Source organism: Heteronotia binoei, chromosome 1 (assembly GCF_032191835.1).
Source record: "Heteronotia binoei isolate CCM8104 ecotype False Entrance Well chromosome 1, APGP_CSIRO_Hbin_v1, whole genome shotgun sequence".
Lineage (NCBI taxonomy): Eukaryota > Metazoa > Chordata > Lepidosauria > Squamata > Gekkonidae > Heteronotia > Heteronotia binoei.
This window is the reverse complement of record NC_083223.1, coordinates 246,744,529-246,766,008: the sequence shown is the minus strand read 5'-3', so window position 1 is coordinate 246,766,008 and position 21,480 is coordinate 246,744,529. Positions and strand designations below refer to the sequence as shown.

The window sequence follows — 21,480 nt, the reverse complement described above, 5'->3', positions numbered from 1 at the left end:
GTTGCAGAGAACAGTTGCTTGCTTTGTAAAGGTGCTGGAGACAATGTTATCAAAGAGAAAAGAACTGTTGCTCGGTGGTATAACGTAGAAGGTGGTCCCAGGTTCTGTCCCTAATATCTCTGGTATAAGACAGCTTTGTGAGTTCAAATATGGCAAGAATCAACAAGGAGATTGCTGCAGAAAGTCTTCCAGGCTCAGATGAAAGCACTGGAAGTTTGCAGTACAAGTGCCTTCATACAATCTTGAGAACTTGTTCTCACTTACATAACGTATCATTTTATGAAACAGAATGTGCTTTATTTCTAGATGTCTTATAATTCTGCACCACATACATTCCCAAGTGTTACACGTAGAGTGCCCTGAACTCGATGGCTCAGACTAGCTTGCTCTCGGAAACTAAGCAGGATTGGCCCTGGTTAAGAATTGGATGGGAGACCTCCAAATAAGGTCTAGGATTATTACACACAGGCAGGCAAGGTGAGGCAAACCATCACTGTCCATCTGTAGCCTTGAAAACCCTATGGGATCATAATAAGTTGGCTGTTACTTGACAATGCTTTCTACCACCTCTGCGCATAGTCCTGTGAGACAGTATCCCATGTATCTATCTTCTCTCAAAACCTTTCACCTGTTTTTTCCCTATATATGTTTTTTTTCTGTAATGATTGCTTTTTCTGGCTACCCACACACTTCTGTTCGCTCTCTCTCTCTCGGGTTGTTGGTTTGAAAAGAGATTTCAGAAGCTGCAAGTAAGGAAAGTACTTTCTTTAACCTAGTGTGAATAAAGAGAAAGAGGGGAATTTTTAAAAACTAGTGAATAGTTTTTCTAATTTCAAAATTGTTTTGATAATTTTCTAGAAAGGAGGAACTTGGGCAAAGCCAACAGGAATGTCACTAACTTGCTAAAAGGCTACAATAGATCTACTCTGGTAAAATTCCATGAGTGAAAATGAAGAAAGCTTTCATTGCTGAAGACAACAAATCCCTTCAGTGGAGGAAGGACTACTTAGCATTTCATGGCATTGCAGTGCATTATAGTTGTTACATGATCCTCCTGCTGTTAATATAAGAGCATTACGATAACAAAATTGCTTCCCTGGTAAAAGCATTACTCCCTTGGGCGGTTGCTGAACTTACAACAGAATTTCCAACTTATTGCTGTTTCAGTATTACTGCTTTGATTCCCCCCCCCCCTTAATGTTTATAATGTTCATAAAGCTCCAACCTGCCACATTTGTGGTGCAGACAGGTTGGCTGTTTTAAGACTGTAGCTTAAATAATAGGTATGGAGATGATAGTCTTTCTTAAGTGGATGGGTGTGGTATGGCGGCAGGGAATGGGGGAAGTGTGTTGCTGTATTGGCGTAGCTTGGACACTTTTCAAAGGAACATGTGAACCTGCCTTATATGGAGTTAGACGCTTGGTCTCTATCACAATCAGCATTGTCTGCTGAGGCAGCAGCTCTCCAGATGAAAGTCTTTCATATCACCTTCTACACTGATCTTTTAAACTAGAGATACTTTCAGTTGAATCTGGTGTGCAAAGCAGGTGCTCTATCACTGAGTGGTGGTGTCTCTCCCCTGGTTAATTTTGATTATGCAGCTAGAAGGTGATGTCAGAGGGCAGGAGCAGCCCTGGCTCCAGCCTCCTACAACTCACCCTCCAAGGAAGGGGGGTTTCAGCCCACTGCAGTGACTTCAGGGATGGCTTCCTGAACCACCCAGTTCTTTGTCTTGGTGAGGATTCGCCTTGCATCCCCAGGATCAAATCTAGTGCAGCTGGAGATGCATACAGTCTTGATGAGATCCGTGCCACTGATCAGCTGTTGGATGAGGCCACACTGCCCATCTTTCAGACAGCCCCCGTCTTCTACAGGCAGTGTGTTAGGAGGCCACCTTGGGGCAGCAGAGAGCTCCATAGAGGAGGCTCAAGGGATGGACCCAGATTCATTAGGCTTATAAGCCTTGTGAGAAGAGAACGAGGAGGGCAGGACCACCAAGGAGGGGTGCCTGGGGCATTTAAAGCTTAGCAGACCAAAACCAAGGAGATGGTGGTTGGAGGACTGATTTTCTCTTGTCATCAAAGCCATAGAGAGAAGGTCAGCAGGCACAGGAGCAGCCTGATGGGTAACGTATACCTTGCTCCAGATGTGAGCCTCAAAACAGGCTGAGAGCCTGGCAGCTGTCATGCATCTCCTCCTCCTGGAGGCTGCCTGCTGGATCTTCCATTGGTGCTTCAGCAGTGCAGCCCCTCCATCAGTACATGACTAAGATATTTGTCCTATCCTGTGTAGTTGCCCACTAAGAGATCAGTGTGCCTATTTTATGGGGACTCCTGAGACCTATATAGAACAGCTTTCTGTGAGTTTTTTGAAAATCTTGTGACCAGGATAGTGGAGAAGCACCTCATGTGCTTTGTGGTAGAACTGTCTTCAGTCGTCATGTAGAAAGTCTTCACTAGGGTGTGTTTTTGTTTGTTTGATTTTTGGCTTAACATTGCACATACAGTACCTGCAGATCATCTGGCGACAGCTCACTCCCTGAAGCTTGCTGAGAATATCCTGCAAATTGTTATTGTGTCTGTGATTCATTAAGTTATTCTGTTTCCAATCCAGGCAGAAAGGGTGCCTGTATGGTCAGGTAATTTTGATTCCCCACTTCAGTTTAATGCTGTGTTCTTCGTGAGAGAAATTTCCTTCAAGTGGAGCTCTGCTGCTTATTTATACATGCTGTGTTCTTGTACAGTAATTCTGGGTTGGTTTGAAATTGGTTGACAGACTGGAGCTGCCATCTGGGCTTCGTTTCTATATTAGTAAAATGACAGTTATTATGAGCATTCTGTGGAGGGGAGGACCTCTAGATTGCAAGGGACTCTGGGATGCTGTGTACAGAGTTCACAGTGACACATACACCCCTGGAGTCCATGGTGATGGAGGCTCCTCACTGCACAAAGTTAGATAACCAAGGAACTATCTTCCCTACACTGATACCAGAGCCATAGAACATCCTCACTCACTGCCTTCTGATAGGTATGAAGAGGTTCCTGGGTTTTGTTTGTGAATTTTACGTTGCATGTTCATGAGCTGCCTGGAGCTTTGGAATTGCAGTATACAAATGTTTTAAATAAACATCAGAGTGACGCAGTGTGTATTTACTCAGCCCTCACTCGGAAGCTTTTGCTTCTCCGACTTGTGTGTTCTAGATTTGCACCTGTATATGTGAATCTGCTTGCAGTCCAGAAAATTTAGGGAACCTCAGAAGTTAATGGTGGTTGGACAAAAGGACCTTTATGTCAGGTTCACTCCTCCCTCCAGCATTTATTACTGAGTTTTACTCAGTGGGCTTCTTATGGAGATTGGGAGGTGTACAGAGACCTATCCTATAGTAGACCGATCTTGAAATAGTAAGGTAGACTGTACTAAAGGTAGTTTCCTGTGCATGCACTGAGTAATTACTGACCCATGGGGTGATATCACATCACAAAATTTTCTTGGCAGACTTTTTGTTACAGGGTGGTTTATCTTTCCCAAAATGTAAGGTAGACTGTACTAAAGAACAATCATTTCTCTTACTGTCTTACAATACTGAAGTGGAACTTAGTTTTTGTAACTATTGGCTGTCTAATATTGCTATTTGGCTGAACTTTTTAAACCTAAGGTATGGATATGATGTATTTTAGAATGTGTCTTTGCTTTTCTTCACAGGGACACAGCAGGACAGGAGCGGTTTCACACCATCACCACCTCCTATTACAGGGGTGCCATGGGAATCATGCTAGTGTATGACATCACCAATGCCAAAAGCTTTGAAAACATCAGCAAATGGCTCAGAAACATAGATGAGGTAAGAACGAAAATTCAGTACTTACAGTGCATTTGAAGGACTGCACAGTAGAAAGCGGCGTTCTGGAACAGAGTGGGATGTGCGTTTTGCATGTGCCCCGAAGTGCAAAAGGGACCATATTGATTGATTAAGAAGATTCAGCAAAGAGCTTCTGTAGCTAACACATCTTTGAGCTGAAATCTTGCAGATTTCAAATATACACAGCAGATGATTCTGCAGCCTCTTTGGGTTTCTGCAGCTCTTTCAGAGCCAGTTTGGTGTAGTGGTTAAGTGTGCGGACTCTTATCTGGGAGAACTGGGTTTGATTCCCCACTCCTCCACTTGCACCTGCTGGAATGGCCTTGGGTTAGCCATAGTCCTGGCAGAGGTTGTCCTTGAAAGGGCAGCTCCTGTAAGAGCTCTCTTAGCCCCACCCACCTCACAGGGTGTCTGTTGTGGGGGAGGAAGGTAAAGGAGATTGTGAGCCGCTCTGAGACTCTTTGGAGTGGAGGGCGGGATATAAATCCAATATCTTCTTCTTCTTTGTAATAGTTTGACTCTTAGACATATGAACATCCTTGTAATGACTATTGAATTTAATCAGCCTCTTCCAAAATGAAGGTCACCTTTTCTGTTCTTGAATATAAAAATGGGAAGGAGTCTGTATTGGTAACAGGCTTCTGGGTCTTGGTTCCACTTACAGTGGTGGCACGGTGCTGCTCAACAACAAGAAGCCATTTAATGTCTGCTTTTATGTAAAGTGGAGAATAATCTGCTTAAGATACCCAAGTAATACTAATGGTATAGAAGTGCTCATGAGGTTGGAGTGCAGGGCACTTGGATGAGGTGACCCAACACCGTTACTGAAAATGACTGAGCTGTAGTTAGCACAAGGGCTTCTCTAGGTGATGACATCAGTTAATGCTTTAATCTTGAACCTCCTTGGCTTCTTTCTCTTTCACCCTACTTCATCATCCTTGACATGTATCCAGATGGGCTCTCTGTGGCGGGCAGTGGCTAATAAAGAGGACTGCCAGGGGACTCAACACTGTGTTTGGCTCCAGGAAAATTCAAATGGATTCTGCTTACTAAAATGTCTTTCTCTCCTTTTTCTGACCATCTTTAGAACAATTATAAATAAAACCAAACAGCAGATAATTTAGATTAGCTAGTGCTAATTGACCAAGATTAATTGAAGTTAGGCTATGCAATATCAGAAGTAGCTTTAAAACCTGTTTTTTCCCTCTACATGTTTTTTCCCCCTGTAATTATTGTTTTTTATTAAAAGCCACCCCTTGCTTAAGTGAATAGGACAGATTTCTCCCTGCACTTAGAAGGAAGCACATTGACATAAGGTGATACTTACTTGGGAAAGATTTTCTTAGTGGAGATACGGCCGCTAAACATACTGTTCCCCTCAGTAGTCATTGTGTAGGGCATGGGGGCCGAATCAGGCCCTCAGAGAATTCCCATCAGGTCCCTGAGCAATTGGCTGTCATCTGCTTCCTTCTTCCTCTCTCTTGCTTCTTTCTGCATCACAGTTTGCTTTGCCAGGCTTGCTCAATCACACAGGAGCTACAGAGTAAAGCATTTGTTTTCTCCATTGGCTGAGGCTCCTCCTTTGGGGAGGAAGGAGGGGGAGGCAGAGCTTGCTTTGCCAGGTTCTTTCAATTGCACATTGGAGCTACTGAGCCAAGCCTCTCTTCCTTCTGTTGGCTGAGGCTCCTCCCCCTTCTGGTTCCCTGGGGAAGGAAGGAAAGAGCCAGAGCTTCTTTTGCCCAGTTCCTTGGATCCCATGGGAGAAATACAAAGAAAACACCTTTAAGACCAACAAGTGCTGTTTTAAGCATGCTTTAAGTTTTTTTAAAAAAATCTTTAATCGTCTGTGTCCTTTATAAAGTTTCTATCTCTGCTGCCTAATCTTAAATGGGAGCACACACAGCCCAGCCCGGCCAAACATGACCTGGCACTGCAAGGTCTCCTTTATGTCAGATCTGGCCCTCATAACAAATGAGTTTGACACCCTTGGGGATTTCATTGGTTCTCAGCTGCTGAGCAAATTGACAAGGCAGAAGGTAGTCCATGCTTGGAATTTATATGGCAGGTATTACTTAAACAGACTTCTCAACATCTAAACTATTACAGATTTTAGAAGAGAATGGAGGAGTAGGAAGAAATAAGGGAGGAGGGTGGTGATAATTCACAACAGTGCCTTTTAGAAGCATTGCTTGAGGCTAATCTTGATTTTGGAGCCTTCAGCAAAAACACATCACACTGTTCCTGGTGGAATCTTTTTTTTGTTATTAGTCTAGTGCAAATTTAAGTAACTGAATTTTGGAATGAACCCTCCATTACTGCAGCAGACACACACACCCCTTGCTACCACCACAGTTATCACTGCCCCATGCTTATGATTTTTCATGGAAGTTGGTGGAGTCCCATCCTTAACTGCAGTTTTGCCAGGCAGGGGTGGCCAATGGTAGCTCTCCAGATGTTTTTTGCCTACAACTTCCATCAGCCCCAGCCAGCGTGGCCAATGGCTGGGGCTGATGGGACTTGTAGGCGAAAAACATCTGAAGAGCTACCGTTGGCCACCCCTGGTATAGGGTAAGTAAGCAAAGACCAGGGCTTCAGGCACTGGCATTGCATTTAGGCCACAAGGGAAGGGAGAGGCTTAGTTGGAAACACTGGGCAGACCTGATGTTACTTTTTATTGTTTACTTTTTATCTGTCAGATTGTTTATTGTTAGTTTTAATGGTTTACTATGTTGGAATCCGCCCTGAGCCCACCATGGGAAAGGGCGGACTACAAATTAACAAAAATAAATAAATACTTGTGAGCTGTCAGCCTGAAGAACTGGGAGCCAATGGGACCAGCTTGGTAACCTTGGAATTGTTGGTTGAATTTTAGCTACCTGGTAATAGCAATTCTGCCCTCACATTTAATTTCCTGCCAGTTGTTTCAGACTTCTAAGTCTTACTTGACAACACAGTACTTCAACAGGTATGATGCATTGGCAGTTAGTGGCTTGGTATGGTTCAGAACTGTCATGGAGCAAGCCATTAGCATGGTGCATGGGGTAGATACTACTATAAGAGACATTCCTTCTTAGTAAAACCTCCCTCTTTCTCCCCCCCCCTCCAAAAATTAGAAAGTTAGGTCAGTCAGGTTGCCTGTCTTGCTTAAATGTTTGGGAATTTGCTGAAAAAAAATCCCTTTACGTGTGTCATTCCCACATCTCCCAGTTCTGAGTGGCATCCTACAGCATATTAGATGCTTGTTTCGTGGCTCTCTTTCTGCTACACAGCAGGACCACAGTGCAAACTGCAGAGGTGCCTAGATTTGGACTCAGGTAATTGTGTGTCCTCAATGCTTGGCAAGCCAAGGCTTGAAGCAGGGTCATATTCAAGCTCATGTTGCATCCTGGCAGTTGACGCATCAAGGCCATTTGCTGAATGCACTTCTGCTGAGTACTAGGCATAACTAGAGCTTTACTAGCCTCCTGTACATATTTGTATGAGGTAGTTTCATAGAATCATGGGGTTAGAAGGAACCTGCAGGGTCATCTAGTCCAAGTTTAAGTTGACTTCAGTCTCTTTAACTTCTAGTGGCTGTGATTGGGTAGCTGAGCCCCTAACCTTTCACAGTGTTTGTTGATGGAGCTGAGGCAAACTTGGGGGAGGGGGTTAATTCATTCCTGCTTTCAAATAGGAGCTGGTATAGGACTATGCAGATAGGAGAGGTTTTCTGGTGCTGCTCCGGTGCCAGTTACTGATTAAGTTAAGGGCTTAAGGGAGTCCATATGATTGCTTGTATTGCCAACATGAAAGTGTTTCTAAACTGGGTTTTTTTCTAAACAACTTTGATTCTCCTTCAGGAAAGCTAGATTATACAGCACATTAGCAACTGTTGACTTAATCACCCATCCCTTGCCTCTGGAAAGGCACACAGCTGTGATACATGTCTTAATGAGGCAGGAAATTAACTTCATTGAAACTAGTAAATAACTTAGTGTCCTTAAAATACATTTCTAAGGCACTGAAAGCTCTTTAGCAAAGAACTGGTCAAGACTGTTTGCATCTGATTCTCTTACCACACAGTTTTCAGTTGCCATAGAATATTTTGACTGTCTTATTTGAAAGGTTTCAGCAGCCTTAAAATACTTGATAGCCTTGAGTAAAAGGTGTGGTCCTCAGACACTGCAGAAGAAGATGATGATGATATTGGATTTATATCCCGCCCTCCACTCCAAAGAGTCTCAGAGCAGCTCACAATCTACTTTACCTTCCTCCCCCACAACAGACACCCTGTGAGGTGGGTGGGGCTGGAGAGGGCTCTCACAGCAGCGGCCCTTTCAAGAACAACCTCTGCCAGAGCTGTGGCTGACCCAATGCTATGCTAGCAGGCGCAAGTGGAGGAGTGGGGAATCAAACCCGGTTCTCCTAGATAAGAGTCTGCACACTTAATCACTACACCAAACTGGCTCTCACTGCAGGATCTGGTGACCTGTACATACCTACATAAATTCATTTCTGCTTTCAAATTGCTATGGTGCTCAGTGCAGACATTAAGATGTGTTTTCTGGTTCCTCTCTAGCATGCCAATGAAGATGTGGAGAGGATGCTGCTAGGAAATAAGTGTGACATGGAAGACAAGAGGGTGGTACCAAAAGCAAAAGGCGAGCAGGTGAGTGCTATCTGTCCAGAGGCAAGGAGGCTATGGGCCAGACTTTTCCCCTTGACCAATGAGAAATCTCTGACCTCTGTTTTGATCATCAAGCTTGCTAGGGAGAATCTTACCTGGAAGTGTGCAGAGGGCAGCTGCCACGTGGTGTGACCTCACTTGAATGTGCACTGAGGTGTGGCAGCTTAGGGCTGGAAAGCTGCAGTGAACTTGCGTGTGTGGAAATTTTTCACAGACCCAGCAGCTCTCTAACTAAACTCAGTAGATTTGTTGCATTTGCTTTGCAGAATTGTCCCTTTGCTATTATAGTGAGGTGTGAAAAACCCAGGGTTGTAATTTCCTTTTTAAAAAACACAAAAAAACTCAGGATATGAAGCTGGTTGAAAATGAATGGGACTGAATATTTTCTTCCTTGATTTTGACGTCTTATAATATTCCACCTTAGTCTGGTCACAGAAAGAACCTTCAATTTTTTTTTCTGGCACCATAGCTGGACCTCCTGATGACAGCTGGGGTTTGACTGTGTGACACCAAGAGTATTGGACTGAATGGGCCATTGGCCTGATCCAGTACATCTTCTCTTATGTTCTTAAATGGTTTCTCTCCTCCTTTACCCCTCAGGATGAGCTCTCTCCCACAGGTTCCCTGGGGAACAGTCTGGAGGCCCATTAGAAAGCCAGCATATTAATGCAATGGGATCTTGTTTTTCAGCATGCTAACCCCATTCTCTGCATTGTGCAAGGCATGCCTCTTTTGAAAGGGTACCCCTTTAATTGCCAGACTGGCTTTTATATTTTATTATGAGTGTCTGACTTTTGCTGCTCTGGTTAAATGATGTTCTGTACACTGTTGGGTGGGGAGTCTTAGGGCAGCGACAGCCCTGTTGCCCTTTGCCCAAATGTGCCAGCTACAGAAAGTGTTTACCAAATTAATTCTCTCTCTCTTTCTTTCTCTCTCTCTCTCACTTTGGTTTAGATTTCAAGGGAGCATGGGATTAGGTTTTTCGAAACTAGTGCAAAAGCAAATATAAACATTGAGAAGGCATTCCTCACGTTAGCAGAAGACATTCTTCGAAAGGTAACGTACTTAATTTCTGGCTTTGAGATATTGTGGCCCAGTATATAAAATCCACCCCCTGAAACTATAAGCTGTCATGTCAGCCTCCATCTCCCCCCCCCCCCCCCCAAATAGTAACCTATCTCGAGGCCATCATTGTGAGAGACCATACGCTTAAAATCAAGAGTGGTTCAGTGTTCCCAAAATCTCTTGGAAATCAGCATGCATGAGAACATGGCTGTGTACTTAAAATACCATTTTATTTCAGTATGGCTTCTGCCTGCCCCCTCCTGCTCTGTTTCCTTAAGAACGTGAAACAAAAGCTTGGCACTAAGTGCTCTGAAAAATATTTATCTAAGTCTTCTAGTTGATGTGTTTCCAGTGATTGAGAAACAGCTGTGGGAATCTCAGGGATGACTTGTAACTCCTGTATTTGCTTCTTCGTTGTAGACCCCTGTAAAAGAGCCCAACAGTGAAAATGTAGATATCAGCAGTGGAGGAGGAGTGACAGGCTGGAAGAGCAAGTGCTGCTGAATGCGTTCCCCTCACCAAGCGCCATCCACCACCCCTCCTCTTCTTGCTGCGGAGTAAACCACTTTGCCCATTTTAACCTTTTTTTTTTCGTTCCTCATCTTAACACGGCACCCTTATTCTTCTTCTGTTTTAGGAGAGCTCGCTGACTATAACGTTCTTGAAACAAACTGTATTAAAAAGAAAATCATGTCTGAATTTTTTCCCCTTTTTTTTAAATGTACCAGCTCCAACTCAGCATCACATTCTGGTTGTATTATAGTCCGGTCTTAACATTAAAACTTAGAGCAATCATTTCAGCTCCAGCCTGCAAATTATACGAGAATAAAACTTTAGCATTAACGGTTTCTTTTGTACAACAGTGGGGTTTTTGTTATGAATAATGTGCTTGAGTCACTATATTTGCATCAGTAAAAAAAAAAATAATCATTCGCCTTGAGTATGTAAATGGGGTTTATTTTGTCCTGTGCCTTATGTGGAAAGGAACTTTGGTTCTCCCCCCCCCCCCCCCCTTTCCGTATTCTGGTTGAAATATGAGCAGGAGATTTACTATCCACAATTGATCATGCCACATTTTTTTAAAAAAAGATTTAAACTCTCTTGCCATGACTTTACTGTGGTTGATGTAGTGAATTGAGGACAAAGGGGTTAGAGCAAGATATTCCAACCCGCTTGGTGTCTCCTTTTTCCTAGGAGGCTTAATCTCTGACCAGTATCTGCTGTCATTTTCTTTCTCACTAGCAGTTTTTTTTCTTTTTCTTTTTTTGTTGCCTGCATGCCAGTTTTGTGTTTTTTTTAAAAAAAATGGTGTGATGTGTTATGAGACAGCAGTACAGTATGTATGCCCAGTTAAATACAAAGCACTGATCTAGCTTTCTGAGGTTAAAAAAAAAAAGTATCTAATCTTTGTCTAGCAACCGTCAGACCTACTATTATGCCTTCCCCTCTCCCCCCTCCCCCCCAGTCATTGGGGTCTATGGTAATGGAAGCGGTAATTGCATGCATTAGTTTTTCTATGGAGGATGATGTGGCTGTCTTTTCTTCGTGTATGCCATGTGGTTCCCAAATCAGCAACCATTAAATAAATATGAATTTGGTTCTCTTGTTTGCTGTTCCAGGCAGATGACTTGGTAGCCCAGGAAATATTTAAAATTTGGGCGGGGGAAGGGGTAAGATGATCACCACCCCCCATAATGCTCTCCTTCTGTGTTACGTTCTTCATAATAAAAAAATCCCTTGTTTACAACCATGGGCAATTGTTAATTCTTTCAATGGATGTTGAGGAATGGTAAGCAAAAAACCCAGAACCCTAGCTTTTTTTAGGGGGGGTAAAGCTTTATCTGATGGGGTTGAGCTTGGGTATGTGATTGGCTTTCCCAGCTGATGTTCTAACTCTCCTCTCATCAGTGCGATACCTGCTTTGAAACAAGGGATGGTCTCATTCACTTCTTGCATAGCTGGGGTCAGAGAGCAGGGATTCTTACTTTTGAGCCTCAAGCTGATATTGCACACCTTGCTAGGACAGCATTCTTCCTGCCACTTGGTTGCCTACACATACCCCAGGAGGACTCGTGCAAAAAAAAAAATTCCTGCATTCCTCCACCCACTCCTCTTTTAAGAAAACATGCTCCAGAGATGACCTTGAGGTGGACCTTTTTGCACTTACTTTTAGGAAAGGTCCTCTGTGCTAATTAAAACAACCAGTGATGCTGAATGATTTTTCATAAAAGGAAAGTGTTTGGAACTTTCATCTTGATCTGGTATCACCAGTGTAGTAATGCTCCCCTCCTTTTTCTTGTGCTTGACAGTCTGTCTTTCTGTGCTTGTTTAACCTTTCCCAGCTGAGTGGCTGTTAAAGCAAGGGCAAAACCCTGGGACTTGAGGTGACAAATCAACAAATGTTTTGTTCCTCGCATATTGATGTACTGATCAGCATTGTAAATAGAAATTCCTACCTTTTCAGATCTGCACTTTCTAACATTATCAAAAAAAAGGGAATATGGAGTATGCATCACTTTTTTTGTATAATCATTGTTTAAAACATGCGCTTATTTGCTTCCTGGGGCTTGGCCCGCCTGTATCTCTTTGAGATCCTTTGTAAAAACTGTGTTCATTAAGCACCAAGCAGTTAAAAAACAAACAAAAACAGTCCACTCTCTGGTACTACTAGCTAAAAATTCATATTCTACTTAACAAGTTAAATAAACTGAAATATTTCTAGCTGGTCTTTTTCTGTTGATATTGAAGTGTGATCTGAGTCTCATTAATTTCTCAGAGTATGTAAAGTATGCCTGTTTCTCTGTCTAATATCGTCGCTGCTTGTAAACACATTGCAGTTCTGCCTAAAGACGAAACCCCAAAGGAGGGACAGCAAATGGCTGGAAGTGTACCAGCCTCCTAGCATCAGTATGTACATCCCTGTTCCTTTATTTTGTTTCGAGTAGTCATATTCACTTTGCCACTCTCAGAAGAATCCATATTTACAGTTATTGTTAGCCAAAAGAACCACATTTATTTTCATCTTTGGCATAAGGCCTGCACCCCAAGGAGGCTTGCAGCCTACCTGTTTCTCCCACAGCAGCTGGTTTCAAGGTGGGAACCACCTGCCCAGCCAGAAGCCCTATAAGACAAGTGCTTTGCTCACTTTCCTGAAACATTGGGAAGTGGCACTCAAAAGAGCCACATGTGGCTTCTGAGCAAGTTAGAGAATCCTTGAACAATCATGGCATTGTGCCAAGCTCCCTTGATCAGTGTGCCCAGGAAGCTCCAATCATGCTGCTTCATCCCACTGACCCTGTTGTCCATATTTAGCCTGTTCTCCAAGCCTTGGGCAGGGTTGGGTGCAGAATTAAGGAATTCCTGTTTTCCCTCAGAGTATATGTTTGTCACTTCTACATGAAGACCAATCTTTAACTTCAGTGTCAGAATGCTTCAGTAGAAATTTGCAGCTTTATAGAGGCACATTCCATAAAGAGGACCCATTTATGGACTACCTGTACTATGCAAGGGTACGTAGAAGTTCAGGGTCTTGTAATGAAAGTGGGGAAGCTGGTGTTCAGACTTTGCTATATATTTGTGACATTAAACAGTCAGTGGGAGTGTTCAGTCCTGTCTTGTTCAGTAGGCCTTGTAGTATCTTCTATATCCTCTCCCTTTCGGGGTATGGACAACTCTGAATGACTCTCAGTAGAATTCCTAAGCGAAGTTACCTCTGTTCAGGATTTTACTGTTTTTATACTTAAAAAGGTAGTCCCCTGTGCAATCACCAGTCATTTCTGACTCTGGGGTGACGTCGCATCATGACGTTTTCATGGCAGACTTTTTTATGGGGTGGTTTGCCATTGCCTTCCCCAGTCATCCTTAGTGCCTGTTTAAAAGTGTAGCGTTGCCTTCTTTAAGGGTCATCTATCTCTGGAATTGTCTCTTCCTGCCATTCTGTCCAACCTTAATCCAACCCAGTGACGCATAATTGAACAGTCTGCAAGATAGGAGATAGGACACAGATATAAGGTGATGGTACCTTTTCTCTGCAATGGATTCTACCAGCCAAAGGAGGAGAGTTATCTTGTGCTGAGGATGCAATTCTAGATTTCTTTGAGGCCTTTAAGACAACACAGCAAATAAAAATCAAACACACCCTCCCCCAAAACAGATCAGTGCCCTGTCAACTGAACAGTGTTCTGTGAACTCTCAGAAAGAAAATAATAGAGGGGGCACTGTAACAGTAACAAAGACAAGATAGAAATAGTTCTCTAAAAGGAGGTAGTTGGACTAAAAAATAGGTAATTTTAAGAACTGGCTTCTCTCTCTTTTTACCTATATCATAAATATGCATATACACAGCCTTGTCTGAAGTGCGGTTTTTATGTCCTAGTATTTGTGGGGGGGAGCTTTTGATGAAGATGTTGCATATGTACTGGCTGGTTGTGGATTACAGGTTAAAAACCGATAAACTAACAAAACAAAATCCAGGGTAGTGCTTATGGCCCTCATTGAGCTCTGTGGTAAAGTTTTTAAAAACAATTAAATGAAGTTTGAGTCCAGTAGCACCTTTAAGCCCACAAAGTTTAATTATGGATGTAAGATTTCATGAGTATGCACATTAAAACTTATGCGCAGAATTAACCTTTGTTGGTTTTAAAAGTGCAGACCTTTGGTGAATAGGCCAGGATGCATTATATTGGAAATGTATACCTAGATTTTTAAAATGTCTAATCTGCTCTATTCTGTTTCCATCGAATCCCATTTGAATGAATAAGAATTTTTTATTTTTCATCATTCAGTTGGAGCTTAAGAAGAAGAAGAAGATGATCTTGGATTTATATCCCGCCCTCCACTCCGAAGAGTCTCAGAGCGGCTCACAATCTCCTTTACCTTCCTCCCCCACAACAGACACCCTGTGAGGTGGGTGGGGCTGGAGAGTGCTCTCACAGCAGCTGCCCTTTCAAGGACAACCTCTGCCAGAGCTATGGCTGACCCAAGGCCATGCTAGCAGGTGCAAGTGGAGGAGTGGGGAATCAAACCCGGTTCTCCCAGATAAGAGTCCGCGCACTTAACCACTACACCAAACTGGCATCAATTTAGAGGACGCTTCAAACAAATAGTATGTCATATGAATAAAGTAAAGGGTACATGGGTAAAACTGAGTTTAGGGCTATGACCATCAACTCCAGACAGAGTTAGTGCAAAATCATTGAGGAAAAGATTAGAGAGGAAGCTAAGATACAGCCCTGTTTAACTCTCTTATTGGTTGGACTTTTGGAGGTTAAATATTGTTTGCAAATACATTATAATTCTGATAGTCTTAATATCCAAATGCTTTGAGAATCTAGATCATGGGTGTCAAAAGCATGGCCTGCGTGCCTGATCTGGCCCCCATAGGGCTTCTTCAGGCCTGCGAAGGACTGGCTATGGTCTGCTTCCTTCTCCTGCTTCTGTTGTCGCCATTTTTGTTTTTCTCCATGAGATTGAGGAGCGCCATTTTACATCTTTGATGGGGAGATATAACAGGCCTCATTACTGATCAGGTATTTGGGGGTGGCTCAAACAGCAAGGATAGGGGTACTGTAAGACGCTGGACTGCCCAAACCAGCCTTATAGCTGAATTCGTGACTTAAGGTGACAATGCCTGACATCACCCTGGAGGGCTGCCAGGAGTTTGACAAAAGGATTAATGGGCGATGGTGGTTTTACCTAGTGCAAACCATCCTTAAAACAAAAAAAAAATTAAGTTTACTGTGACACATTAGAAGAGGTCTATGTTGCAGCAACCCTATTGTTAACCATTGGCTTCTTCATTAACATCTCCAAAGCATGACAAGGATTGCAGATTTATACCCTGCCCTTCTCTGTGAATCAGAGTCTCATAGCGGCTTACAATCTCTTTTATCTCCTTCCCCCACAACAGACACCCTGTGAGGTGTGTGGGGCTGAGAGAGCTCTCACAGCAGCTGCCCTTTCAAGGACAACTCCTGCGATAGCTATGGCTAACCCAAGGCCATTCCAGCAGCTGCAAGTGGAGGAGTGGAGAATCAAACCTAGTTCTTTCAGATAAGAGTGTGCACACTTAACCACTACACGACTGGCCTCTGGGATGTGATCTGGACATCTTCCTTGTATCCAGGTCTGCAGGAATGACTTGTTTTGGGACATCTCAGAAACTTGGCTTCTGTCAGGTGTGTGCTTCTAACGCTGCTGTCTGGATGATGGGCGCAGTTTTCTGCAGGGCTGGGCAGCTCATCTGGGAAGCACGAACTGGAGTCCTCTTTGCTAGGCAGGCACAATACAGTCACAGACGCAAGCAGGAGGATGGCTGGAGCTTGGCTGGAAAACTTCTGCAGAACCCATACGGGGCAAACGTCCATACTGAGGCTGGCATGAAGGCCAAATGCTTATAGTCCATCAGGATTTAATGTCCATAAAGCAGTATGCATGGGAGTTCAAGAAACTTAAGTCCATAGTAGCTAAGCATCCATGGGGGCCTGGCATCAGAGCCAAGGGGATCATAATCCTTAATGGCAGGAGATGAGGTCCAGGGCTAATATGACCAGGGTCATCTAGTCCAAGCCCCTGCAAAAAGCAGGAAATTCACAAATGCCTTCCCCCACCCCCCACCCCACACACACCTCCAGTGATCCCTGTTCCATGCCCATAAAATGGCAAAAAACGCCAGGATCCCTCGCCAAACTGGCCTGGAGAAAAATTGCTGACTGATCCGAACTTGTCAATCAGCATTTCCCTGGGCATGTAAGAAAGGGCTACAAGAACTAAGCACTGATGCAACCCTTCCTGTCTTCCTTCTCATGATGTGCCTAATTCTCAGAATCAGCATTGCTGTCAGATGGCCATCTAGCCTCTGCTTAAAAACCTCCAAAGGAGAGCCCACTACCACCTGAGAAAGCCTGTTCCACTGAGGAACCACTGTCAGGCAGTTCTTCCTTAATGATGAGCCAGAAACAATTAATTTCAACTCCACTGGTTCTGGTCTGACCTGGAGCAATTACTAAATTGGTAATACTAAATAGGTAAGGGCAGAAAAACATGTAGGGGAGAGCTGGAGCATTTCATACATCCCTAAGAAAACACTAACTCTACCAGTGAAAATTCAATAGCATTAAATTAACCATACAGTCCAATGTCTCCTTGTAATCTCTTGGTTACAGCTTAATGTTAAGATGAAAAGAAAGTTGGGAACTGACTTCGTGTAGAAGGACATGTTGCACCATTTTGCAGGCCAGTTTTCCATTTACAGGTGTTGTGTGCCCTGGCCCCTCCCCCTCTGCTCCTGAGACCACATTCATCTTTTTTGTGTGTTCTGCTAAGGGCTTGAGTTTCTGTGAAATGAAAAAGGAAGGCCTATTCATGTTCTCCAGAAGCTAAGTTCAGCAGCATTTGCACCTGGAGCCTGTGAAGAGGCACCAGTAAGGGACTTCTATGCAGCTGTGCTGAAATAGACGAGTAAAGATTTCTCCATGGGGCATGATTAAGCCATTCTTCTGCACTGGGTTTCCTCAGATGACACTTGTCTTATAAGGTACATTTTAGATGACCACCAGAGAAAATGCAAAGATTTACACTTCATGATCTCAATTGCCCGTTGGGGGAGAACACTGAAAGACCACATAGCAAACATGTACCGTTGTCTATGCCATAGAAGAATGCAGATCCCCCGCCCAGTTTGTGACTATTGAGCCCTAAGGTTAAATGGTGCAGTTGTAAGGCTAATGGTGTTTTTTCTTTTGATTTTTAAATGCATTTTGGAGTGCTGTCCCAAATACAAGGAAGATGGTCTGGTCTCGTAATCTAAGAAAATAGTGCATTGTGTCTTCCTTGAACTTAAATCCTTCTTTTCTGATGGGGAACTCACACTGATATACATTGGGGTTTCCAAGTGGCCTTTGCATTCAGACATTGCCTAGCCCCGCTTCACTCTAGTACGTGCTCCAACAAATGCATTTCTCTAACAGGGTGGCCAAGGGTAGCTCTCCAGATGTTTTTTGCCTACAACTCCCATCAGCCCCAGCAAGCATGGACAATGGCTGGGGCTGATGGGAGTTGTAGGCAAAAAACATCTGGAGAGCTACAGTTGGCCATCCCTGCTCTAGAAGATGCCAGTATGCTCCTATTTCAGCTGCAAATTCTCTTCCTATTATTATTTCTACTTCAGGCATGTTTCTAAATCCACCCCATGCCTTCTGATGTTCTGATTCATAGGTCTATTTTTTGTTCAAAGTAAGTTCTATTGATTTCAAAGGGACCTTGGACAAGATTTCAGCCAGACTCATTATTGCTGCTAGCAGAACCTCCGTTTGCCAGCAGAGGGTGCTGCAATCAAGTTTATCACAAAGCAAATCTTTCAATTTATAGCCAGGGTTCAATATTTCAATTTATAGCCATGATGGGGTTTCAATTCTTCCTCTAAATCACATTTCTCATACAGAAACCACAAAGCCTAATCTCAAAACTGTGATTATGCAATAGTGAGGAGAGGAGACATTGCAGGATGAGGATATTTCTTCCATTTTCAGACTTGTATCCAGTTGGTTTCATCTTAATTCAGTTACAACCTTGCTCTCAAACCAGTAAGTCTCACCACCAGTAAACACCTTTTTTGAGCAAGGGAAAATAACAGGGCAATGCTCCCTTTAAAAAATGGCACAAACCACTTACGGTAAATACCTTCAACCAATCATGTTAAAAATATAGGATGGAAGGAGGCGTCTTACAGTAGAGTGATAGACTTCTTATTCTGCTTTGTACATTCTAGCTTAGGTGTCTCCCACTTAACTGACACAAGAGTTAACTGATCTGCTGACAAGATCTACAGGAGAAGTAGATCAGAAGGGAGCTTTGAGGTCTTGCAACAAACAAGCAGCTTGGGTTCCACAAGGCTGTGTTGGCTTTCAAAGTGCTTTGCTTTGATTTAGCAAGCTCAGCTTTTGGACAATTGACCTTCATATGAACATATGAAGCTGCCTTCTACTGAATCAGACCCTTGGTCCATCAAAGTCAGTACTGTCTTCTCAGACTGGCAGCGGCTCTCCAGGGACTCAAGCTGAGGTTTTTCACACCTATTTGCCTGGACCCTTTTTTGGAGATGCCAGGGATTTAACCTGGGACCTTCTGCTTCCCAAGCAGATGCTCTACCACTGAGCCACCGTCCCTTCACTTGTCAGTAATGTTGTATTGGGAAACTCAGAGGAAATAAAACTAGATTGAATCAGGCAAAATGAAGAGATCCACAAACAGGAGAGGGTGGGAGAACAACAGCTGTCAAATGTTGGTAGTGTTGAGGGTAAGATATGTTTATTTACTTTATTAATACCCCATTTTTCTCCTTGCAGAGACCCCGAGTGGCTTACATGCCTCCCTCCTCCAATCCTGTGACTGAGGCTAGGTTGAGGGTGTGTGACTGTCCCAAGTTCCTCCAATAAACTTCTATAGTAAACTGGGGATTTGAACACAGGCTTCCAAGACTGTAGTGTAACACACAACTACTACACCATTTTGTTGGTCTGTTCCAAATAGGCTTTATTGTTGTAGATTCTACTAAATCTTTTAATCTGTACTACTGAAAGAACATGAGAAAAATAAGCAACAAGTAGAGGACAGACAAGGCCTTGGGGGGGAGCTCATTTCCCCTCCCCTACTATTTCTTCTTTCCCATCCCTGAAAGCCCCCATAGCCTCTCCCCTTTTCCTGCTTCCTCTTTCCTCCCCATCTACCTACCAACCTACCTTCTTCTGCCTCACTGTTTTCTGCTTTCCCTCCCTCCCCCTCACAGCCTCTTTATGGGAAAGCTCTGCTTGGTTCCAGTTGCTGCAAATTTGCCCCGATATCCCTGTCCCCAGACTATTCTTTTCCACTTCCTGTCAACATCTATATCTTTGCCTTTCCATGCTGCTTTTTTTCTTTACCCACCCACTTTACCTGTCCCCCATCTTCAACTATATTTATTATTTACTTCATTTATATGCCACATTTCTTCACAGTGGGCACTCAAAGCAGTTTACAGCATTCTTTTCCAGTTTATCCTTCCAACAACCCTACGAGATAGGTAAGGATGAGTATGTGAGACTAGCCCAACATTGTCTAGTGAGCTTCTACAGTAGAGTGGGGATTTGAATTTAAGGTCTCCCAGATTTTAATCTGAAACTCTGACCACTATACCAAACTGGCTTTTATGAGCTTGGCTGATACTGAAAAGCAATAAGCAATCCATGCTAGGTGATTGAGAAATTCAAGTCGTGCGGTACCTAGTTGCTGATGGTTGCTACTGAGCCTGGCCCTGATGAATGCTCCTTCAAAGGAGAGAGGGGAGTTGGGAGAGATCTGGGATTGGCTATTTTGGTTTTGGTTTTAACTGAATACAGTTTAGCTATTAATAAATAAAAAGCCAAAACAGCCCTAGAAAGGGCCCTGCCTCCTCCCCCTGTCTTTTACTAACAGAAACCAAGGCTTCAGCTGTCAATACTGTTGTGGTTGCCTAGAAATGCAAATTAAGGGTGTTTGGTCCTTTAAGCTACAAGTACTGCTTCTATTATTTCAGGGTTAACCCGCCTATGTTTTGTTTATTTTTCAGATTTTTCTGCAACCCTGGGGCTTTTCTCAGGTTTCCAGAAAGATTTGTCATGGCTCCAAACTCTAGATTTAAGTATCCCCAGACAGGTCCAAGTTGCAAATTAAGATACATGGATAGGTGGAGCCAATCCAAGCAGCATCTGCTTGTCTTGGAAAAATAAAACACAAATGGTGACTGAGAGGGTGGGAACAGGTTCACAAAGGATGGTGAGCTGGGAATAGGCAGTCCAATCCAGAGATAAGGGGCAGGTGGCCACGGTGTAGCTGCCACGACCTAGTAGACTTCCTGAGGACTTTGGCACGCTGGAGCGTGGGGAGGGGAGAGGCGTAGTTTGCTGAGAGGGAGACAGTCGCCATGGCAATGCCGCTGGCGGAGGCACGCAAGGGAGGTGGAGGCAGCCGGAGGGGAGGGCCAGCCCACCCCCTCATTGGCCAGTCCTGGCGCATGCGCTGCGGCTCATGACAGGGATGGGGAGAGGCGGCCCCAGAGAGGCTGATAGCCATCCCCAACCTGCCCCCAAACAGAGAACGGAGCCAATGATGGACAGACCATCACAGGCAAAGGAGATATGGCCTACCAACATGGGGAGGGAACAGGAATGAGGCTGGGCATGTGCGCACGAGAAGCCTGGCTTGGTGGCGAGGTGGGAGTGGGGGCAAGACAGGCCTGCATAGGACCACGGAGAAGCCATCAATCCCCTCACACCCTCCTGCTGTCAGAGACTCTGCCAATGGCAGGTAGACAAGCAGGAAGTACCAAGTGCAGGAGTTCGCTGTCATAGACAGCGGCTGGAATGTGTGTCTGGGAGTGAGCAGCAGACACCACTCCACCCAGGGACCCCCTGTGCTGCCCTGATGCCCCCTGCCATGTGCACGGAACACCTCCCCCGGGGACCGCAGAACTCAGAGTGCGAATGCATCAGCCGCAGAACTGTGAGTCCACTTCATCGGCCCCCCTGCGTACAACAGCCCTGTGGGGTCAGGTAGGCTGTTAGCCTGGGCAGGCTGAGGGGCGGCACTCTCCTCCCCTGTCCACCCACACGGGGGGCAGCGTGGTGGCTCATAGACAATTTCCCCCCCCCAAAAAACAAGTCTGCCCACCCTCCCAGGCATTCCCTTGGAGAGGCCACTGACAGGGGTGCGGGGGTTGCCCAGGGAATGTGCAGCAGATGCCAAGCAGGAGAGTCAACAGAGGGCACAGCTCAGACTTTATTTTTCCGGAACAGAGTCAACGGTCTCCCTGGCGCATGCTGGGTAGTCTCGCCGTGGGCGGGGCTCCATTCTGAGCAGCCGGCAGAAACAGCTGAG

At 44.3% G+C, this 21,480-nt stretch overlaps 1 protein-coding gene across 1 annotated transcript in view; it reads left to right on the top strand.

Annotated features, from left to right (window-relative positions):
* Positions 1 to 12,312, top strand: part of RAB10 (RAB10, member RAS oncogene family) — a 49,617-nt gene extending 37,305 nt beyond the window's left edge. The window contains exons 3-6 of the mRNA XM_060250690.1: positions 3,704 to 3,842; positions 8,419 to 8,508; positions 9,481 to 9,582; positions 10,012 to 12,312. Coding sequence (XP_060106673.1) covers positions 3,704 to 3,842; positions 8,419 to 8,508; positions 9,481 to 9,582; positions 10,012 to 10,095 — 415 coding nt within the window. The 3' untranslated portion in view covers positions 10,096 to 12,312. The remainder of the gene's footprint in view (positions 1 to 3,703; positions 3,843 to 8,418; positions 8,509 to 9,480; positions 9,583 to 10,011) is intronic.
* Positions 12,313 to 21,480: the final 9,168 nt, after the last annotated feature.